The 23,484-nt window shown below is 41.0% G+C and overlaps 1 protein-coding gene across 2 annotated transcripts; it reads right to left on the bottom strand.

Annotated features, from left to right (window-relative positions):
• Positions 1–153: 153 nt before the first annotated feature.
• virma (vir like m6A methyltransferase associated) lies at positions 154–22,881 on the bottom strand. Of its 2 annotated transcripts, none has more exons than XM_088084535.1 (27): positions 22,754–22,881; positions 22,155–22,267; positions 19,666–19,752; positions 17,731–17,779; positions 17,486–17,648; positions 17,240–17,359; positions 14,659–14,907; positions 13,427–14,157; positions 13,069–13,206; positions 12,751–12,977; positions 11,677–12,204; positions 11,414–11,568; positions 10,387–10,469; positions 9,645–9,738; positions 8,208–8,596; positions 7,960–8,115; positions 6,811–7,046; positions 6,477–6,726; positions 5,634–5,851; positions 5,419–5,551; positions 4,621–4,761; positions 4,387–4,541; positions 3,139–3,235; positions 2,424–2,590; positions 1,971–2,320; positions 639–785; positions 154–548 (listed from the first exon to the last, which is right to left on the bottom strand). In XM_088084535.1, exons 1-27 carry the CDS (start codon positions 22,814–22,816, stop codon positions 334–336), a joined length of 5,454 nt encoding a protein of 1,817 aa, XP_087940661.1. In that variant the 5' UTR covers positions 22,817–22,881; the 3' UTR covers positions 154–333. The 2 variants fall into 2 exon arrangements, with proteins under 2 accessions (XP_087940661.1, XP_087940662.1); XM_088084536.1 differs by having other exon boundaries at positions 14,689–14,907.
• Between the last annotated feature and the right edge of the window lie 603 nt (positions 22,882–23,484).

Below are 23,484 nucleotides of genomic sequence, written 5' to 3'. Positions count from 1 at the left end.
TTGGCTAATTTTGTCCCTTTCATGGAGTTGTGTGGAACATTTTCTCAAGTTTTACGTTTTCGAGCCCGATAAAAGTAATAAGTGCTTTGAGAAAAGCTTGTTTGCTGACATATCATGGTCATCTGATGTCTGTTTGAAATCCAAAGTGTCAGCTCAGTTACTATGACCTTTATTCTCTGAATACAATTCATAACAAAACATAAAACATCAACACAAAGTCTGTACGTCGTTGTGACAACATCATCCCACCATGTTTCCATGGAGACAGTATATATAATATCCTGATTGGTCCGTACGTTGCCATGATAGGCTGCAGTCAGTGCCCAGGTGAATTCACCTGGTGAAGGAGCGAACATGTCTGCCCCTCCCACCCCCGCTCCCTCCCCCACCACTGAATTTGCTCCCCTGAGATCCTCTACCCCCTCCTCCACCTCCGCCGCCGCCGCCTCCTCCAGCGCTGCCACCTCCTCCTCCTCCACTGAGCCATGACAGCCCTGCGCCTCCTCTTCCCCGTGGGGCTCGGTCCCGTGGAGCCAAACGATATGCACCTGAGAGAGAAGAAGACATTTTAAGCTCAGTGTCCATAAACTCAAAGTGCAGAATCAAATTAAAAGTGTGCGTGGGTGTGCGCCTCTTACTTGCTGGAGGTTGTCTGGAAGGCAGCGGTCCACGTGTGAAGTTGCTCTGGCCTCCGCGGGGTTCACTGTAGGTTCCTCTGTGAGTGACAGCTGGAACTTGGCCGCTCCATGATGAACCACGTCCTCCTTCTCTGCGAGCGTAGTTACCTACAGAACCAAAACAGAGGATTCAGCTCCCTCTAATGGCCAATAATTGATATGACCTGGCTGTCTGAAAAAAACTCAAAGCTACTACTACTGTGCAGTATGCCAATAGTTTGTCAAAAATAATATTAACTTGAGTTACACAAGCTAGGTTTTAAGAGCTTTGACCTCATCTGATGTTCTTCATTAGTGGATGTGTGCTCAGTTATGTGACCCAAATATGAACCTTTGGTTACATAAGAACAGATGGTGCGACTGAGCCATGAGAATTGAGTAAACATCTGATGAAGACCATGAGTAGCGTTGGGTATTGTTCATATGAGAGTCAATACTGGTACCCGTACCGGATAGAGTACCTGGATTTTGGCACAGGTGCTCAATGTAAACTTTTTTAGGTACATTACTTACCCTGTAATGACAAAAATGTTCTATCTAAATAAGCTGCATGGGGTAATGTAGTAGACTAACGAGTTACTCTGCTCCTCCACTCTTTTCTAATCACACATAGAGCTGATCTTCTGTCTGTTTGAGTATATGTATCTGCACACAGCTAGCTGTAATACTACACTATTACTTCAATAATAAAGAAAAGAAAACAACTGTAGCAGATCGACACTGCAGTAACAGTTTTAACCCTCTGAGAAGCTGATGAAGCAGCCGACGAAGCAGCCAGTGGAGTGGCTGCGGAGCTCTACGGCCAGCTTCCGATTTGGGGCGCTTCCGCTATTTCTCTGAAATTGAACCCAACAGCTCCCCGGAGCGCCAGTGTCATCCTCGAAGCTCAATGGCTGGCTTCTGGATTTCGGGGCGCTTTGCTGTACTACTATCATTACTCGGTAGTAGTGATGTCATTTAGCTGATATCCATAAAGATACAGAGTTTGGTACAGAACCCTGCTGATGGAAGGGGTGTATTTGTTTTGCATATGTTGCGTACCCAACCCTAATTTAACAAAAAGGCATATATAAAAGGATCAATCTTGGATTTTATGAATCTAGATTGGATCATTCAAATAAAGATCAGTTTGTAATTGGTGGAGGAGATTATGTTTAACCCAGTCCTAAAGTGAAATGATAAAATGGCATGTTCGTAAAGCCACAAATTTGGAAAACCTATCACCAATAAATACACGGTTTTAAAAAACTAGTCTCATCAGCATCAATGGTGTGTGAGTCTGTGTGTACGTACCGGACAGCAGGACTCCTTTGGGTTGTGGTGGAGTGAAAAATCGAGTCTGGTTGTGGAAGGTGCCTCTGCCTCTGTTGCCAGTGAACAGTCCTCTGGTGGGGGGTTTGGGGGAGTTCTTTGGGGGCCGTTTGGGGGGCAAAAGTCCGAGAGGGGTTGTAATGTCTTTAAACTCTGCCGCCACAAAGTCATCCACATGCATACTGGGAGGACGGGAGGTGTTCTGTTTGCGCTGGCGGAAGATATCGTGGGGTCGGTTGAGATTCTGTCCAAACCCTCCTCGACCTCCGCGGCCGCGAGGAGCAGCCATGATGTGGGCTCTCTTAGCCGGCTCGATGTAGTCTGATTTACCGCTGCAGAGACGAGCAGGAGGGGACATTCAGTCAGTTGATTGAAACAAGAATAATTATGTTAGCTCTCTGCTAAAACTAACAGAACACATTTGAAAAACTGCACCTCGATGTGATGAAGGTCTCGTGCTTATGTTTGCCCAGTCTGAAGCCTTTTGGAGCTTTAGTGTGACCAGGAGAGGAGGGCTCAGACAGGAAGGAGCGCTCCAGCTCTGCCTTCAGGTCCAGTTCTGGACAACACTCCTGAGCCAGACCCACCAGGTCCACCTTCACCTGCCCCCCAGACAAAGTGAAAATCATTGTTTTGATTAGATTGGAATTAAAAAAAAGATTATACAAACAAGTAGATAGTCAAAAATAAGTAATATTTACAGACAATGAAAACATCAAGCAAAAGAAAATGGTCAAAAACATGATGACTTGGTCTACATATTTGAAAAGGAGTCAGAAGAAGTATAAACATTTAATCCCACCCCTTCTCCATAAGTAAATTTTAATTAACAGCTTCCTCATTAATTTATTATTGCAGAGGTGTTCATCAACATACAAACACACATAAGCTTCATAACTGCATGATAAAGAGTGCAAGGTTTAATAATTATGTTCTCATAACTCAATGCCATTTTATTTGCCAATTTGCTGATGTTTGGTTGATACATCGTGAATCCCTTATTACAATCGTAGCACAGCCTGACGTTCTAGCTGTTGCTATTTTGACCAAATACTGCAATTAGGAGAAAATAAGCTCATTTTGTAAAATAAATCTGGTTTCCAGTTTTTGCCTGAATGTCTTAAAAGTACAAGTACACAGACAAACTTACCATATCGAGGTCTGCTTCGATGTCATCAGTTTGGAACGGAGAGAACCACAGAGTCTTCAGCTGCTCGTCCAGAGCTTCTGACAGGAGGAACACCGTCCTGCAGATAATGATGCACAGAGGCACGAGACTAATGCACGCTGTTATAACAAGCACTCTAACTCTAACGCTCTCCTTTCAGGTCGACCAAAGAAGAAAATAAATCAGCTGCAACTAATTCAGAATTCTGCAGCACGAGTCATGATTAGAGCCGAAAGAAGAGCACACATTACGCCTGTTTTAAAAACTTTACACTGGCGGCCTGTTAGTTTTAACACTGATTTTTAAAGTCTTTCAATAGTTTAAAAGGCACTGCACGGCCTTGCACCAGACTACATCTCAGAAATGCTTTTAGTTTATGAATTAGGAAGGCCCCCTCAGATCCTCACTCTTTTTTTAGCTGTTCCACAGAGAAGAACTAAAACAATTTGTGATTCTGCTTTTAGCCATTATGTTTCAAAAAGCTGGAATAGCCTGTCAGAAGATCTGTGAGGAGCTGGAAATATTGATACTTTTAAACATAAATTATGTAAAAGCCTATAATTTTATTCTAGCATTTGTGTAGTGTCTTACTATCACAACTGTACGGTTTAAACTTATTCTATTTATTAATATATATTTTTTCTTTTTTTGTTTCTTCAAACTGTAAAGCACTTCGAATTGCATTTGATTTGTTTTGTGATGTATAGATAAAATTTGATTGATTGATGATATATTTATCATCCTTGTGCAGAAAGCTGCAGTGCATTCAGATTCAAATTCACTTTATTGTTGCATCATTTTATATATATATATATATATATATATATATATATATATATATATATATATATATATATATATATATATATATATATGGAGCACAATGATGTACAATATAAAGTGCACAGTATAAAGTAAATTACCAAAGTGCATTAGTGTATCACAATTATACTAAAAGGTATATTAGAATATATAATATTCCATAAAATATTAAAATGAGTAATTATCATAAAAACTATACTGACACCTAAATCAAACGACTTCATGATCATAATAACAGAATCTAAAAATATGTCAATAAGCTTATAGTACATGGTTGTCACCATGTCGTCATTTTAAAAGTTAGGCTTTACTGGCTGGATGGTAACTGCCTCCCTGTGATTGGTGACTGAATGAAGAAAAGAAGAAAAGAAAATAATTTTGATGTCAAAATCGAGGGCTTCACTGTACCTGTGATTAAACTGGGCCCCGAGCGTCTCAGGTGGTGGCAGGGTCGGCTCGGTGTCAACTGCAGGAGGCGTGTCTGTGGCCGTCTCCAGCGTCTGCCTCAGAACAATCACAGTCTCCAACATCGTCTCCAGTGAGTCATCCTCCTTACACAGTTTCTACAGGCACAGAGTCACTGAGTCAGTTAAATGTCGGGGCAACACTCACTCTGTAAAGAACTATACACACAATTTGTACCGTAATCTGTTTCTCTAAAGTAGGGAGCGGATGGGACTCGGACTCCTCCCACTGCAGAAGCGCTTTCATCTCAGAGCCCGACAGCAACCGTGGAGAAGTGAAGGCAGGCTCCTCGCCGGACCCCTGCGCCTCATCTACACACTGGATTAGAAAACAGACAAATCCAACTTTAAAGTACAACGTGCCACTCAAGCAAGAGCAGTTTTGTGCAGTTAAAAATGTAGATGTACCTTTAATGTGCTTGTGAATTCAAACTTGAAGTCTGTTTTCTGATTATTAAAAGCATGAAAATGTGAAAATTCTTCTTTTTATTTATCTTTTTCCTTATTTTATTCTCTTCAATGTCCAAATATTTTACTGTAACATGTATGCAACTGTGTCAATACAAACTGCTACAGGCACTATTTCTTTTTTTCTTTTACTCTCAGTACTGCTACATCTCTGGATGCAGGCAGTTATGTTACAGCCCTTTTTTTGTAGTTATCCCTCAAAAATGAAAACAGAGACTATGAGTCAATCTTAATTAAAACAAGGGAGATTGTATTTTTGGTATACAGTATTTTTAAAAATATTTTTTATTTCTTTAGTGCATGTATATCAATTTGTGGACGTAATAACAACACATTTTGGAATTTTAAAAACAGAAAATGTGCCATTGCAAACATCCAAATATGAACTGCTTCCTATAAATATCTTATTATCTAGAAACACTTTGATCGTATTTACACTCTTGGTACACACTGTCTTTACCTCTTTGTGAAACGTGAAGCAGCAAAAAAGAAAATAAACGGTACTGACCATTGTTTCCGTGGTGACGATCTGTCTGAGGAAGTCAAGCAGAGCTGAGAGCAGATCTGCTGAGTCCTTGTTGAAAGCAAACACCAACCTCTTCAACAGTGAGCACAGACCACTACCATGTTTCTTCAGAGCACTGAAACAAAAATAAAGTGTCATCAAAGTCTTGTTTTGACAAAGAAAAGAACATTACGCCTGGCTAGGGAATAGTTATTTACACTTTGAGGTGGTAGAGTCCATAATCGTGCTCGGTGAGGAATGTCAGAGTCCTGATACAGGTGAGGAGAAGTGGGACGCTGCTCTCTGAATTTCCCAAAACCTCCAACAAGGCGTTGCACACCAATGTCATCATCTCTCGCCCAGGAAGTGCATTGGCCAGCTGCTCAGCCTCGGACATGCAGCTCTCACCAGGCGGAGAAACCATCAGAGAAATGTCCTAGTGAAAATGGAGATGCATATTTGTTACGCTTTGTCCTTTTCCCGATAAAGAGTTTGCTCACACTTGTTGTCTGCCTCACAGTTTTACTACTTTCTATATCACTTATTATTTTTAGCATATTTATTTTATGTTTTACTTGTGCAAAGAGATGATCCTCTCATATGATGCACTTTTAGCATTTTTATTTATCACTTTGTGCTGTTATCCATTCATTTACCTCTTCTTTACAGTTTGAGTATTTTTTAAAATGATTATTATTTCTATTGTCATTATATTTATTTACCTATTTATTTGTTTGTGTATTTATTTAATTATTAATTTATCTTTCTTGTAGGTTTATTCTGCCTCTGGTGTTTCTTCACTTATGGTAGCGTTTCCTCAGTTCCTGGTACTAATGGTATTTTCTTTGTATTTTTACTCACATGCTTGTGCGCTTGTATGTGTATAAATGGGGGGGGATTTTGGTTTTATTGTATAAAGCACTTTGTGTTACAGTTCAATCATAAAAAAGTGTTATACAAATAAAGTCTAATTGATTGATTGATTAATGTGCACTATGCCAGTTATTCTCAACCAGAGGGCCTTAGAGTGCCATCTAGTGGTCTGAGGAGGTTCTGCTCACCTGGTCACACAGTGACTGTAATATTGTCCCCACTAGTTCGCTGCATTGTTGCTGCTGTAAGGAGTGCTCAGCTGGAGGAACCAACAGAGACAGCAGCGAGGGGAACAGTTCGGCCAGCTGTTCATCTCCGGACACAGAGCCGGACAGCAGGTGCAGCGCTGCGCTCTTACACGCTTTCTGTGATACCAGAGCGTCCATCAAAGAAAGCAGGCGCAGGACCTGGCCCCAGCACACGCTCTTCCCCTCCGCCCTGCAGTTAGCACAATGCATAAACTTCAAAATTCAACAATCACAACATAGACAAAAACACCTGAGAGTGAGTGTCTTCACTCACGGCTGCAGCTCCTCCAGCAGCAGCTCCAGAACAGTCTTCATGATGAGAGTCGCGGTGGGTGAGGACAGGTCCGCCAGCTGAACACACATCCTCCTCAGCATGGCCAGGAGAGGAGGGCAGCTGGTGGCACACACACACCGCAGCGCCTCGGAAAACACTTTCCACTGCACCCGTATGTGCATGCTCCACAGCTTCCTTGTGTTTAAGGCCACAGCCACGTCTTGGACTGAGATCACCTGTGGAGCCAATTTAAAGTCTGTTAATATAAGCATGTAAATAATTGGTAATCATCAGAGGGTGAAAAAAAGTGAAGGACAGATGCGTGGGTGGGGCTAAATAAAACTTTATAAAAGTGCAATTAAGAGAAAGAGAGAGATAACACTCATTTTACGACACCCGAGGATTACAGCACCGGCTTACAAACACAAAACCTCTCTAAAACAACCCAGCAGGCCACCAACATTAAGACATTAATATTTTGTTGAGTGTGCTGCTGCTGATGATGACTGGAGCTTTGCACATGGGAAAGCTGTTAGAGTTCGTCTGGTCACGCATGCACGCAAACTGTGCAACTGTGTGGCTTGTGTTTATCAGGCAAATGTGCAACTGACTGTTGGCGGAGAGGATAGCAGCTCTGGAGGTTACAGAAAGTTTGCAGATCCGGCAGGGAGTTGGGGAGTTTGGGATCAAACAGCGACACAAAAGGATTGAATGCAGGTAACATTTTATCGGATACATTTTGATACTACCTGGCATCGAATTAATTCACACAGTCTACAATTTTTTTTAATTTAATTTTTTTCTTTCTTTTTTTTAGTTATGTTTTTACTAATTAATGAATGAATTTATCTTTTTCTCCCCTTTCTTTCTCTCTAACATACCAGAATGACTGGCTTATAGGCTTATATGCACAAGCTCTCTCTTTCTCACATTCACACACTCACACACACACTCACACACACACACACACACACACACACACACACACACACACACACTTCCTGCATACACTAACTTCAAGTCATGTTAGTGTTTATTATTTTTGTCAGTGTTCTATCTTTTGTCTTACAATAAAAAAAAAGAAAAGAAAGTATCAAGTGTCGATGCTCAGCCCTACAGATGTTTGACCAGTAGGACAGAGAAAGTTACCTGAGTGCTCTGCATTGGCAGTGGAAGAGGCAGCAGCTCAGACAGCAACGTCAGACCAGAGAAAAGACCTTCAGGAGCTTTCAGCAGTGAACCCAAAACCTCCTTCAGCATCAGAGACCAAGTGTTGCTGGCCAGAGTCTCTTCCGTATGAGTCACCTGCACCAAAACATGCACAATAATGATGACTAATAACCCATTTTGCACAACATTTCTTCACTAAACAAATCTGCCTACGCTGATTCACACACCTCTTCATTAACACCCTGTGTGAAGGTGAGCAGTACATCCACGATGAGCGCCTGCACTCTCATCTCCTCTCCGTCTAGACGTCCAGACGCGGGGATGGAGCACACGATCATGTGGAGTGTCACCAACACGCTGGCCACGCGAGTGTCCCTGAATTGGAAAGCTCCTCCGCGCAGCAGCTCCGTCAGCATGGTGCGCAGCAGTCGCAGCGTCCCGATACAGATACTGAGGATCATGCAGCGCTGCGGCGTGGGGCCCATGTGTCCATGCACACGCCATGGCTGCAGCAACACGCTGCACAGCTTCTGTAGGACACGCACACACGTGTCCAGACCCTCGCCAGAGAACAGCTGGACTCCTGATAGGCTCCACTTCAGATCCCTCTGCTGACCTTTAGAGAGGGAGAAGACAGAAGGAAAAATGTTTGCAATACTGTTCAGCAACTCTCTCTTGTACAACTGTTGCAGTCAACATTACTGCACAAGGTAACCAGTTATACAGCTTAAAAGTAACCTGTGGAGTTATTGATCAGTAGTAGCTATGAGTCCAGATTCCTGCCAATGGTCTCCTACTATTCTATTCATCTAAAGTAGGGGTCGACCAAAATTGGTTTTTCAGGGCTGATACTCGTACCAATTATTAATAGTTAACCGATATGCATTTGCATTAAAATTTAAGCATTTTTGACCACTCGAGAATAGATCAAAATTCCTCCCAAATACTACATTAAGAGATCAAGACCTCGAGGAACACCTCCTGAACACTAATGTTGTGCTTTGTTATCAGTTACTTTTAACACTGGGAGACTTCTATAAGAATTTTTAAATAATTAAACGAATTTCTGTGATTGCCTGGTGAGCACTTTTGTTTTGGAAACTGCTGAGAGACCTCTCGATCTTCAACGTAACTATGAAAGCCACCAGTGCTCTGAATTCCTGAGGTCTCTAGTTAGTTGTTGTAAAGTTTCATGGGGTTGTGGTCAACCTAGAGGTTGCATTAGGTTTTAACTTTCAAAAGATGGTCTCTCAGTACAATGATATGGCTACTTTGGGGAGTAACATTATCACACATGAATAAAACTGGGTTCACTGAATCCACAAGAGTCTCAGCTATGTCATCAAGACCAATTCCAGAAGTGTTTAGGGACTCCAGTATGCATGTTTTTTTTGCCAAAAAGTGTATGGAACGAGCATCGACCGGGCATGTCTGTAAAGGGGAGACTTGCAGGCACGTGTAGAACACATGTTCACTCAGAAATCTTAAGGTGAGGAGTTGCAGGACCACGTTCCAGCAAAGTGGAAGAGGGCGATATTAAAAAAAAATATAAAAATTAAATCTTAAATAATAAAATAAAATAAAATAAAATAAAATAAAATAAAAAAGAACAATGTGACAATAGAAAAAAAAAGTTTTGCAAAAATCATGTTTGGTGTCTTTACCCTCTACAGCAGGCGGGGCGCAGGCGATGTGACAAAGGACCCTGAGAGCAGTAACCAGTCCAGTTCCGTCAGCAGTCAACACATTTTCCACATTCTGAAGTCAAAAGAAGACAAATGTTTAAAATGACACACAGTGCTGTTATTTGCATACAGCCTTGACTTAAACGTTCGTCAGATGTTGAGCAGTTCTGACTTGTCGGTGAAGCTCTGCATTCCAAGGAGATATACAGAATATCCGTTGGCTCTAAGGTACAAAATTAGATGAAAACTTATAATTGGGTGTGTGACTTAAAGATGTACTTCTTTCTTTAGAGACAATTTAGATTTTTATAGTGAACAGTCCTTATACGTTTCGTAAATCAGCCATCTCGTCAGCTGGCCTGGTTACAAGTGGTGACAACATTGTGCCGTCTTCCTCTGCTAATAACACTTAATAAGCTCTATAAATCTTGATCAAATAAAAAAAACTGTGCTCTATGAGTCCCTGTGGACCTTGATTCCTTCACTAAAAGACTGAACGGCTTCCCTGAATTAAATGTTATCGACAAATCATTGGCAGCTGCCCAAACACTTCCGGCACCAACTGAAGAGATTTATCACTCACTATCTTAATATGACTCAGGGATTATTAGGAGTGTCTGTGGGTGATATAGGGAGATGAAAGCTCACGCAGTTACTGAAAATGAAAATGTAGAGAAACGTTTTTCTTTAGCGGCACGTATAGTGAAGGACAGATCTGTACCTGTTTGATGTAGTCTATGAGGGTGGGAATGCTGCCAATCTCAAAGCGAACCTTTTCAAGAGGTTCCAGCCATTTGCTGAGCTCTGAAGTTCAAAGAAAGAACAAAACATTATTACTGATAAAGACCAAAACTCACCTCATAAATTCTCATATATGGCATGATACTTAAAAGAGGACCTATTGTGCTCATTTTAAGGCTAATATTCTATCCTTTTTTATAGTGTTTCTCACTCTGCATGTGAGATTCCACTACTTGGATTCCCATTATTAAAAGTTTAAGAAGAGGAACTTTTTAAAACTATTTAACAAAATATGATGTTACTAGTTATTTTGAGATTTAACAACGCAACATCAGAAAAAAAACAATTAAATTTCCCATAAAATCCTATATCCCATGTCTGAGTGTTTATAAGACATTTGAAAGATTAATTTAAGTCATTTCAATACCAATTAAGGCCTTATTTTTCAATTAATTAAATCAATGCCTTAAGATTTTTTAAGGATCCGCACTAAGTAGGGTTGCAAACTGTAAGCACTTTAAGCATTGATTGGTTAATCAGTATTTGAAAAAAACATCCAAACTTTGCTTTTTTTAAACAATGTCAAATGCGTTTTTGCATATATTTTGACAGCATTTCAGAGCCTATCGATTAATTTCGTATGTTCAATCCTTAACGACCGATTAACTGATCATCAATTAATTGTTATCATCCCTAGCAGAACCCTGCTAATGTGCCAACAAGCTAACTAGCATCTTGAGTCTATGCCAGAGTACCACCACCTGCGAGTATGGAGAGTTAATTCCTCTCATGACAGCGAAAACTGTACGTGCTAGTTGACCGTTGGCTGTATTCTTTGCGACACAACAACAGCAGGCGACACAGCAGTCGGCCTTCATCACTGCTAGTTCTCTGATATCAGTTTGGCGTTTATGTCGGCCTTAACAACCTTCAAAGTAACACTGTATATGAGACACAAAATACAGAAAAGCATAATAGGTCCCTTAAACAACGTTACAAGTATTTACCCTGTAATTTGGCGTTCAGATCGTCAGCCTTGGCTATGGCGAGTAGTGGGGCAGCGTATTGTTCCATCATCCGCAGTTCATTTGAGGTCTGAGCTACTAGTAAGACCAGCATGCAGGCATAGTTATACGTCACTGCTTTGCGAGCTTTGGCCTCACTACGAGAAAAAAAAGACAAAACATGCTCAGAAATCACGACACAGGTGCCTGAAATAAAACCAAGTCAAAGAGACTGAGACACAGGGAGAAGGAGAAGACAGCTGTACCCCTGTCCGTCCTTGCTGTGGTGCTGGAGCAGGGTGACCAGACACGACAGGTTGTTGTCCAGGCTGAAAACGTGGGCCACAGCGTTACGGCCGGTCTGTGTGAAGCTCATCAGGTAGAGCGCATGGAGCATGCCCAGTACCTCCGGGTTGTCACCTTCCTCCAGCCCAGCTCCTCCGTCTCCTCCTGTGGCCACATGGCTCATCAGCTCTGACACGCTCTGCAGCGCGTGCAGCGCCTGCATTAGCCACACGCCAAAGCCCTCCTCACCAAACGCTGGCCCTGTGACACCCTCCTCTCCCCCTGTGAAGGCGGGCTCCTCGCTCTCAGCTTCTGCCATCGATGCCAGGAGGCGCAGCAACAAGTTTGAGGGCGTGGGCTGAGCGAGAAGGAAGAGTAGGCCGGATTGGGTGAGGGACAGGAAGCGTAGGAGCTCTCTAACAGCTTGGGTGACACCCAGGTGGCCGGCCGCCGCGGCTGCTGATAACACCGCTGCTGTGCTCTCCAGGAAATGGCACGCATGCATATACCTGAGAAATATGATAATTAGGAATCAGTTAAGGAGGCACAACTACATCCAGCTACATATCTGAATGTCTGCACTTGGGGTTGACAGATTATCAGCCTGGTCGATTATTGGAACCAATATTTGGCATTTTGCTGATTATCTGTATCAGCGTTTTATTTTAATGATCGTGGAAAAATTAATCAATTAGTGTCAGCATGGGAGAAACTTTTACTTTGTAAAACCTTAAAGAGCTATTTTTATTCATTAGTTGTTTTTTTTTTATTTAAATTGTCTTTATTAAAAGTTACAGGGAACTTGCTGTATATGATGGTGAAAGTTTCAGTTTTGATTAAACATTTGCTAAGGGCATTTAAAGGGCATTTTTTGTGTTGGGGTTTGTTATATTCAAAATTCTAAATATTAACAGAAAGATGTTTATTTTTATTGTAAATGCATATTGGTTCAAAATGTCAGTTATCAGCCTCATTAACCACTAATAATCGGTATTGGCTCTAAAAAAACAACATCAGTCAGCACTGTGAGAGGTCATATGTTCAAATGTGTGTACCTGTACAGTGTCGGGTACGGATCGTCCCGCTCCTGTGGTCCTGTTATTCTAGCAGTCGTAGGAAAGGCTTTCCCAGGTGGCTGCACCATACAGTGAGGGGCCGCCTCCAGCAGGTGATGCAACTCCTCCAAAACCCCAGCCAGCCTGTCAAGCTCCGCCTCGCTCACAGGGGGGGAGCTGAGTGATGGTTCCTCCTCCATGGGGCTCTCAGCTTCCTCCATCTCCTCCTGAGAATAACAGCCGTCATGATTATGTTAAAAAATGCACTTCGAAGTTTGTAATATACACATAAGAATGAGATTGTCTGCGTGCATCTACCTGTTGTGGTTCACTCAGTGCTGCTGCTGCACGCTGCAGGTCGACTAGGACCTCGTATGTGTGGATCTTCTGTAGTATAGCGTTGCCAGCTGTTATGACCCTCACTGTTTCTTCACGCAGGAACAGCTGGACTAATCGCTGTAAAGGGCAAAGAGCATAGTGTTAGATATTAATGAGGTAATAATTCATGACATTGTTCATTTAGTTAGTGTTTTCTGCAAATGTGAAGGGCGGGCAGTGAGTCCTGAGCATGTGAGGTGGGTTAGCTTCTGAGTCAAATGTTAAATAATATATGCATACCATGAACGAGTGCTGACAAAGAGAGCATCTTCAAATTTGCATACTTTGTGATGCTAACCTGATAGCCGCTCTTCTCCGACTCTCCTGCATGCAGAAAAGCTTCTGCACCTGCTGGAGCGCTGGTCAGAGCGCCCAGAGCTCTCAGGATACTCAGCTTCAGTGTGGAGGAGACATGGTCCGCTTGAACCAGCTCCAGCAGCACATTCAGAGCCCCTTCGCGCAGCAGCACGGAGAGGCCCTGTGGGCACTCTGCAAGTTGTGATGCTAGCTTGGCACCAGCTTTCAGCTGTCTGAGGTTTATAGCAATTGGCTGTGTGAGAGCGATCTCCATATTCAGAGCTTGGAGCGTCCACTGGACTAAAACTCCAACGGGTTCCTCCATCTCACTCTCTCCTTGTTTCACTAAATACGCCAGCCCTTTGGCCAGCAGTGCAGGAGCCTCTTCCAGAGCGGTGACCCAGCGGGCGTCTCTGTCATCTCCGATACTAGCTAATAGCTCTTTTAGTTGGGTAACGGCCTCCGCCTCCTCTCCACCTGCTGGTGCTTCTGTTCCTCCAGGGTCCCTGGGTTCCTCCACACTGGCTTTCTCAAACTGGGTGTCAAAGCGGGTCTTGTATGGAGGATTGAAATAGAGCAGGGGTCTGAGTTCTCGCTCGTACGGGTCATACTGGACAGGTGGGACGGATGCCAGGTCCTCGGGAGTGTAGTCCATGTCAAAGGTTGGCAACTTGAAGCTTCCGTTATCCAGATCATCCTCATCGCTTGAAATCTGCTCATAGCCGTCATCACCTGGAAGAGTGAGCGAGACAAAAGAGAGAGAAGTTTGACAACAGCTTAGCTATTCTAATCACAAACCATTCTTCAAATATTAGCGTGAAATGGATGAAAATGGGGAGGCCAGCGACTGCTACATATTCCCTCGCTCATTCACAAATTGATACACAGAGAAACCTACTCACACCGGCGCCTCACTGCAAACATGCTGGGTTAGTTTGACATGCAGGATGTGACTACAGCACAAGCATCAGCCATGGCTGCGAGGATGACCTCCACATGACGGCTTATGCGCGTTGATCATAAGCCTTCAGAGTAGCCTGGGGGTCAGCTAGCTGAGAGTTTGGAGCGCCCAGCGGTTGTAGATGGAGGCAGCATGCCACAGCACACACTCTCGCCACTCAGTCCCAAATGGACCCCGTGGCCCCCGGGGGAGTCTGCAGCACCGAGGGCTCCACGGCCGGGCATCCATTTGGGATTGCAGTCTATCCTACTCTCACAAAATAACTCCCCTACCTTCCTCCATCTCCTCTTCCTCGTCCTCACCCTCATCTTCCTCCTCCTCTTCTTCCTCCTCTTCTGGAATGCTCCCCTCCGTCCGTGCATCTTCCTCCTCCTCCTGCTCCTCCTCTTCCTCCTCCTCATCGCCCTCTTCCTCTTGTTCAGCTTCTGAGTACGTTTCATCAGCCGGCAGCGATCGTTCAGGTGACACGGCCTCCAGGTAGTCGTCACGGCCCTCGCATGGCTCCTCTTTGACCACGCCCACTGTAAATGTAAAAATAAAGATAAAGGAAACCATATGTTCACCGACCATCCCCACAGGGCACACATAAACATTCAAGCTATTTATCTACGTAAGTAGAGGCCTACTAATGCAAAACACTTTTAGGATCATACTGATGTTTTTGCATGTTTTAACATAATGCTTATACTTTACATCAGGGACACTCAACTTACTTTTCCTTAGCGTGTTTCTAGGATTTAAGAAGATTTCCAGGATTTTGTTTATAGGATTTTAGGACATTTCCAGGATTTCAGCACAGAAAATGCTAGACTTTATTCAATTTAGGACGTTTCTAGGATTTCCACATGTTCCTATGATTGTAGGATGTTTCTATGATTTTAGCCCTCGGGCCATAAGCTAAGTCTTACTGCTGTACATAAATGTCAGCTTTTGTGCAAACATAATACTTATATATATATATATATATATATATATATATATATATATATATATATATATATATATATATATATATAAGGTTCTACTGGCAGGCATCCACTATTTTTCATTAATTTTGGTACATTGTGAGAGTCAGCATGCAGAGACGTGCAAAGGAACGCATTGTAGTGAACATAATGTGCCCTTTACCTGTACAAGAACACTTAGTTTTCAAATACACTTAAAGCACAGCAGGGATTTACATCTGTGTTATGACAGGGCTACCTGTTGAAGGTGTGTCTTTGGCTGATAATGTGCTTGTCTTGAGTCGATGACATTTAAAGGCAGCAGGCTGATCTAAGGCTTAAAGTCTGTTGTTATTTGGCTGTAAGTGTTTTTCTGTCACACAGCATGGCAGGTAAAAGAAGTTTACCTGTTGGAGGCGGGCAGTTTGCAGAGGTGCAGTAAAAGCCTGATGTCTGCAGCTCTTCATCTAACATCTCACTGTGGCTCTTTCTGTTTTTACTCTTCCTTCCTGCAGTATTAGTAGACTTGTTGGGGAAAAGCTGCTAACAAAGTTCTGCTAATTTGGTGATGAACACTTTCATTTCCTATAGATTCTTCACATAAAAGTCCACACAATAAAACTTGTATTGTGAAGCAGCAAAATAAGGAAATGCTGGGTTTTAATCAGCAGTAACTTCACATGCTCAGAACAGACAGACAAAAAACTGGCTATATATAGGGCCATTAGCTTTTTTTTGTCAGCCACCTTAGTTCTCCAACACGCTTTGCACACAGGAGAGGTTTCAGTTCACTGCTAGATGCCATTAACTCTTATACACCAGATCTCTACGGAGAACCACTGATGCATCATTTAATTATGCTGATGCTTAAACCAGACGGATACTTAAACTACTGCAGCATCTGTTACTGGTGATAATCTAACAGATAGTAACAGTTTTTTAAGTGCTGTTAAAAATATCTATTGTTTAAATCCTCATTTTCTGTAGTGTCGATACAGCGGTATCAGCTGCGCTCTCTGGCTCTCTCATGTCGTTAATAGCCCCTCTTACACTGACTGCTCAAGGCGGGAACACTGTGTCATTATTCCGCCTCAAATTTATGTATAAAAGGTACTATCACAAAATGGAGGACCAGAGTTGTCCTGCCTTTAAGCTGGCAGCAGAGACAGTAATTGCGTCAAATTGACGTCTGTGTAAATGGGACAGTCGGTAGGATGGGACAAGTGTGACGTTTTGACGTTATCTGTGTGCGACCCACTGCTGAGAGATCTAAAAGCAGCTTTTAGCAGCTAACAGCTAACTCAAAGAAAAAGAACAGCAACCAAAAATGTCCAGATTGGAAAACAATGACGTTCAGGAGCTCCTTACCGTCTGATCAGAGGACAATATCAACTCCTATATGACAGGGATGGTAAATGATTGTTATGTCATTGTTATTGTTTAGAAAGTGCTGCCTGACGCGTATGTTTAATTCCAAAAAAAGATTGACACTGTTGTTTTACACATCACGTTCTTCGTGCCTCGTTTGCTTCCAGAACACCCACATGATATCTATATCACGCACTTTGGTGGCATAAGGCTGCCGTTGTTAGGAACTGTAGAAAAAAGCAAAGCCGGCATAATGAAGGGTCTTTTTGCAGGATCTCTGTGTAAATTGAGTGATTGCTCATGACAGACATATTGCTATTCTCTGCTACTGACCAAGAAACGAAAAGCTGTCAACGTCAGTCTAGCTTTGTTCTGTTTATCTTCATATGAAAAAAATGTAGTTTTTGCCCTCAATGTCAGATTTTCCCCCGAGGTATAGAAAATGGTGTCAGATGTTGATATTTTTCAAGGTACTGTATCAAGGTTTGAAGTTCCAGTATTGTGCCAGCACTGTGTGATAGCAGAGAACTGCAGTTCTCACCCGTCACTGGGACCTGCTCTTCATCGTCATCATCAGGGGGCGGAGGCCCAGGTGGAGTTCGAGGCCCTCTGGGTGCTGGTCTGGGTGGGCTGCCATTGTACTGGTCATCTTTTTCCCACTCTAAAAAAACAAACAGAACAATAGTTGGAGAAACAAATCACAGAAAATAAGAGATAACCTGTTTCGGTTTCAATAAGTAGGCGTGAAGGCAAGAACGTCGGGCAGTTTTGGCTTAATGATGCCAACCTTGTTTAATGATCCGCTTGGGCCCGCTTGGCTGTTGGGGCGGCGGGGGTGGAGGAGGAGGAGGTGACGCTTGATCGTGTCCATGTGAGCGATCTGCTGTCCCGTACACCGCTACAGTCAGGCTGGTGTACCAGCCACGCAGCACGAGGCCATCTGTATTCACCTGTGCGCACAAACCCTATTCAGTTATTCACAAAAAACAGATTTAAAAAAATATAATCTTGTTTGTGGATATTATCATTTACCTTTCCACTGGGTCTGAACACGATGGACTTGTTCTCATCGTATTCCAGACTGAGGGCAGAAAGCAGAACAGAGCAGATTAAAACATCAGTGTAAATATGCAGCGAGGCTGAAGGATTCCTGAACTCGTGTATGTTTGTTTGTCATCTTAAGAGATTTCGGTGTAAGAAAATAGCGTGCGACTGCAACGGAGCTAAGCAGCAGTCTGTTAAGTCCTAGATAAACCTCTTTCCAAACAGCACTAAATTGCTTTGTAATTATGTCGGAAAAATACTCCCTCATTATGCCATACATGTCTGTCTTTTATAAAGGACATAACCTTTAAAAAGAAGCAGCTTCTTCAGGTTTTGCCACAATAAGTGAGACTTTAAAAGGGACTTTCAAGCTGAGAATGAAGATTCAGCCTTCTTCTAATCGACATATCGTCACTGCCGGGTGCAGACATCAAATCTCTACATTTCACTATTTTTTCCTTTTTTCATAAATTAATTATATTGGTTCCTCTATACATATATCAGTGGGTTTTACCATTTCTCAACCAATGAAATGTATTTTTAAAAAAGCTTGTGACCTCCTATCTCCACTGGATCCCTTATAAAAAACTGTTTTTTCTAATTCCTGAAAAATATCAATTTTGGTGACAAGAGGATTTTGCCCAACAGCAGCAATATGCAAACTGACTATGTGGGCGTATTATATTTTTAAGGGATCACAAATCAATAGGTCGGGAGCCCTTCCAGGATGGTGCGGATTGTTGATACCAATATTTAGTAGTTCATGAGACCGATAACCGATATTAGGAACCAATATGCATTTACAATAAAAAATAAAAATCTTTGCTTCAATACGTAGAATTTGCAATATAACAAACTTCAACACAAAACTTGGTTTAAATTCCTTTAGCAAATGTTAAAAGAAAACTGAAACACTAAACATCATATATGTGTGTGTGGGCGCACATGCATGTGATAAGGACTTTAGGAATAAAACGTCTCGCCTAAAATGTTACAAAATGTGGTGTGAAAGCTTTTTTCTGCCTTTTTGGTAAAGTGACTGAGAGCACTCAGATCAGTGTGGTTTTTATGCTCACTGGAACAAGTTTCCTTCAGTTTAAATATTTTTAGTTCTAAAAATGCAAATCTGCAATGAAATCCAGCATTTTCAGCCAAAACAATCAAACAATTAATCTTAATCACACACGAAAAATTATCATATAGTGGGTTCAAATAAGGCCAGGAAGTGTTGAAACATGCCACCCAACACATCCGTACAGTGATATTTGGTGTCACAAAAGGCAAAATGCCAAGAAAAACTCATCTTGTGAAAAAAACAAAACAAAAAAAAAAACATTATCACTTTTGTCTGGATCACAGAGACAAAATGGATTCTTGAACAAAAAAACACTACAGTTAATTTAGTGTTGGACATTTAGAAGATACTTAAATAGCTATCAGACTGGTAAAAAAACCTGTTCCCAACTTTCAACAACTTTCACAGCAGAGATAATAACTCGGGTGTGTCGTATTTACAGTTTTGAACAACTCTTACACAATGGACGCCTTTAAACACAAGTTTACGCTCTGATGCTGCTGTGCACACCTCTGTTATTATGAGGGTGAAGTGAAAACGCTGGACTCAATCATTCCACTATTTATCTATTTTGCAGGAACCTCTAAGTTTTTGCGTCACTTTCAGCTACTGTGAGGGTGGGGTTGAGTTTCTGGAGAGACAAGTTAGCCAGCTTACGAACAAAGAGACTTGAATATGGGTGGGTGAACACACACACACACCCACCCCGACGGCCTCTGAGAACCATGACTGGTTCTACAGGTGAGACAGACATCCGCATCTTAAGCACTTTTCAGATTTGACCTGGAAATGCAGCCATGGAGGCTCGGCTCGGAGGAACACCGAAACAAAACAAGAGTGATTCTGACCTGCCCAGTCTGTGGAACGTGGGGTTGTTGGGTTTGGTGACATTATTGAAGAACAGCTCCAACTGGAAGGCGTGAGGAGACGTCTCCCTGGAAAAACACACACACACACACACACACACACACACACACACACACACACACAAACAAATTACTATGGCTGTCAGGGCTCAGTCCACTTCTATCCATGAGGTTTCATTGAGAATTAAGTTTACATCAACATAAGGCGTCAGGACAATATAGACTCAGAGTCCACTTTATTCGGTACACTTGTGCAGTCTATTGCAATTGCCCTAAATTTGACCTTTGAGAAGTTTATGATGTTCTGTTTTTGTTGACGGAGACTTGAATCGCGACCCTACGCTTCCCTGCCGACAGAGCACATTTTTAAAAATAATTCTACTAATGTGATAATATTTAAAGATTTTTAATATTTTTTGGGAAAATTCCCAACAACTACAGAAAAGCAATCATTGGCAATACAACTGTTAGGCCTCCCTTCAACAATGCTTATAAAATATGCATAAAAAGAAAGTGTGTGGGGGTGCTGTACTAGACTACAATATATTAATGATTTGACGGGGTAAAATATTAGAAACACAAATCCAGTACCAAACCACCACTACCTAGGATTTCATGCTAAAACATATAATACAATTTAAAATGTCCCACATGTTAAAGCAGATGAAGAATCAGAAGCACGGCAAAAAATAAAAAGGATAAAAACAATACAAAAATACATATTATATAAGATAAAAATAAAACAGTATAAAAACTATATACACCTTTCATTTATACAGACACCTTCTATAACTGTGTCAACACTAACTGAACATTATAATCATGATAAAAATACGCTTCATAGCAGAACAGTTGTATTAGATTGAATTAGATTGTACAGCTGTACCTCATGAATCCACTCTTTTTTTCTTGAGCTGTATATTCTTATATGCTTCATATTTAACCGTATTGTGTCTTTTTTTCCGCAATCTTGTAGGTCTTTAACGAATGTGGATTAATGTACGCCCCTCCCTTCTTGAATAAATACATTTGAAATTTGAGTGTATGATATGAAATAATACACATTTTCAACAGAAAATATATTAGCACCACCATATATGCCACCATACCATTTGTGTCGTTTTAGACATATCACTTTAACATATTTGGGTGTTTCAGGCTATTTTTGGTAATGAGACATTTCGGCATCAAAGAGATAAAAAAACCTGGGTTCATCTGGAACTTTGTTAGATATATTAGGCAAAATGAGTATTATCCATGATGATCTTTGCATCTAATTTATTTAATCATGATTTATACACCAGTTTCAATGCTGTGGTACATAATGACACAAACCCTGATGGAGAATTTAATCCAAAGCGCCCACCTCTAAACAACGCAGAGTCCTGATCTGCTCTGTTTTTTTACATTGTTGAGTACTGAGCCCATTCATTCAGTTAAATTACATCACACATTACCCAACAGGCTTAGCGGGAATCGGGATACACACAACAATGGAGCTCAGGTGTCAAACTACTTTCTTACAGGCAAACACATTCAGCTCAGGTATCTGTGGCAAACAATCATCGCCAGAGGCAACATGTCATTGGTGATGAGGTTAAGTATTTCCTGCAACTGTACAACTCCTCTCTCTCAATACGAGTCCGATACTTGGAGTCTGAGTCTGCTGATACCAAAGAACGACATCATACCAGTTAACGGTGTGGGAAAAATTGATACAACATAGTTTCACAATATTTTTGCGTGGCAATAGCATATCAATACACAGATGCCTAGTATCAATTTTTAAAATCATATAAATTATTAATATTAAAAATACACACTAGATGCATTTTGCTGAAATAAATTTATGTCAATACTTAGAAATTGCAATACAGCACACTCCAACACAACACTTTGTGTTAAATGCTTTTGATGAGTGTTTAACCAAAACTCAGACTTTCAGCATCAAATACGGTAAATTTTCAGCAACTTTTCTTTTTTAAAGTTATGTGAAAATTTAAATTAAAAAAATGAATAAATAAAAACAGCTCCCCAAGGATTAACAAAATAAAAGTTCCTCCCATGCTGACACTTTCTTTGCATTTTTTAATTAATTAATTTTATCAGTGATGATTAAAATAAAATGCTGATACAGACAATCTGCAAAATACCAAACACTGACCTGAATAATCTGCCAGTCTGATAATCTGTCAACCCCTAATCTTGAGTATTCCCTTGTTAAAAGTGATTGGGATGGACTAATCATTAGAAAAACCTCTCATAAATATAATTTAGATTATTTAGAGCTGAGTCAGCACCTCTCTAAATCAGTTTCAACAAAAACTGAACATCACAACCTTCATGAAGGACGACTTATTGCCTTGGTTTATTGGCCTGCATTAACTCTGTCTAGGTGGACCTGATAATCTGGTAATCTCGTGTACTGTATGGCAGTTACTCAGTGTTTGTAGGTGTTACATTGCATTTACCCAAATGCTCTGCTGTCAGGTAAATTGCTGTGAGCTTTAATTCCTGGAGGGATGACCCGCACCTCCGTGATTAGCACCCCGCATGGAAACCGCACCACATCCACGTTGGTCAACTGAAAAGCATTACACATCATTATTAAAACACACATTTAGATAACACAATGTCTTCACTGACCACACAAATCAAAACTCATACTGAGGAGCGAAACAGTCACTTTAGCTGCCCGCTCTGAAGTAAACATACCCTGATAAAGACTTTACACTTAGCATTAGCCACTCGGCTAACTAGCAAACAAACTGCGCAAGGATACAAAACAACAGTTCCGTGGCGTTGTGTCATTGTGTAAACAAAACTACTTTTAAATAATAAATTAAGTACAGCTAGGTGTACATTTGGGCGACTATCAAGTGCAATAAAGGCTGTGAAATGCAACGTTGTCATAACAATCATATGCTGCTAATGTTAGCCATGTTGACATCGTTAGCCTGGAAGTTTAGCATCATTCTCAAAAACTTCTGAATATAACTGATATGAGTATTTAACGAATGCATTTATCGAGTAAATACATAGATAGGTGGTAATATTTGAGAAATATTACCTCTGCACTCTGGTGCTTAAACGTATCTAGAAAAAGGAGCTCCGTTGAAGAGTCCCCCGCCATCGCTTTCTTGCGCTCTGTTCGGCCCGCCGTACACTTCCGGGAGGGCGATTACTTCCGGAGCATGATAGTCTACAGCGCGAGCGCTGCGACAAAATAATAATAATAATAATAAAATAAAACAAACAAATGATAATAAGAAAATATCAAACATACTTCTTTTGTTCTACATACAAAATTAAAGGGACATTCAAAATTGAAAACAGGATCACTCAATCAATAATAATAATATAACAACAACAACAACAACAACAACAATCATAATAATAATTATAATCTTCATTATTTTTGATCAAGTGAGCTCATGTTTTATTGTTGATATTTATAAGGCTATTTTTATTTCTTTTTAGAAGAAGGAAAATAATGGGCTATGTAATAGTTATAATAGTAATAGTTTTATATATATATATATATATAAATACAAATCTCTTTATATATCATATAATAAAGTGCATTACAATAAATTTGTAGTGTTTTCCAATCAATCAATCGTCATTATATCATAATTTATTTAAGACTCGGGGAATCAATTGAGGGAGACCCTCATTTTCAGTTATGCCTTGCATAAACAGACATCAAACAATGAAACAGACATAAACAATCATTAGGCAAATAAACGAAAATAAACAAATTAAACAACCAAAATGACAACCAGTCAAAAAAGAAATAAA

The sequence above is a fragment of the Plectropomus leopardus genome, chromosome 11 (genome assembly GCF_026936395.1).
Source record: "Plectropomus leopardus strain MGB_pleo_1.0 chromosome 11, ASM2693639v1, whole genome shotgun sequence".
Lineage (NCBI taxonomy): Eukaryota > Metazoa > Chordata > Actinopteri > Perciformes > Serranidae > Plectropomus > Plectropomus leopardus.
The sequence above is the reverse complement of the archived record's forward strand: the minus strand, read 5'-3'. Positions and strand labels throughout refer to the sequence as shown.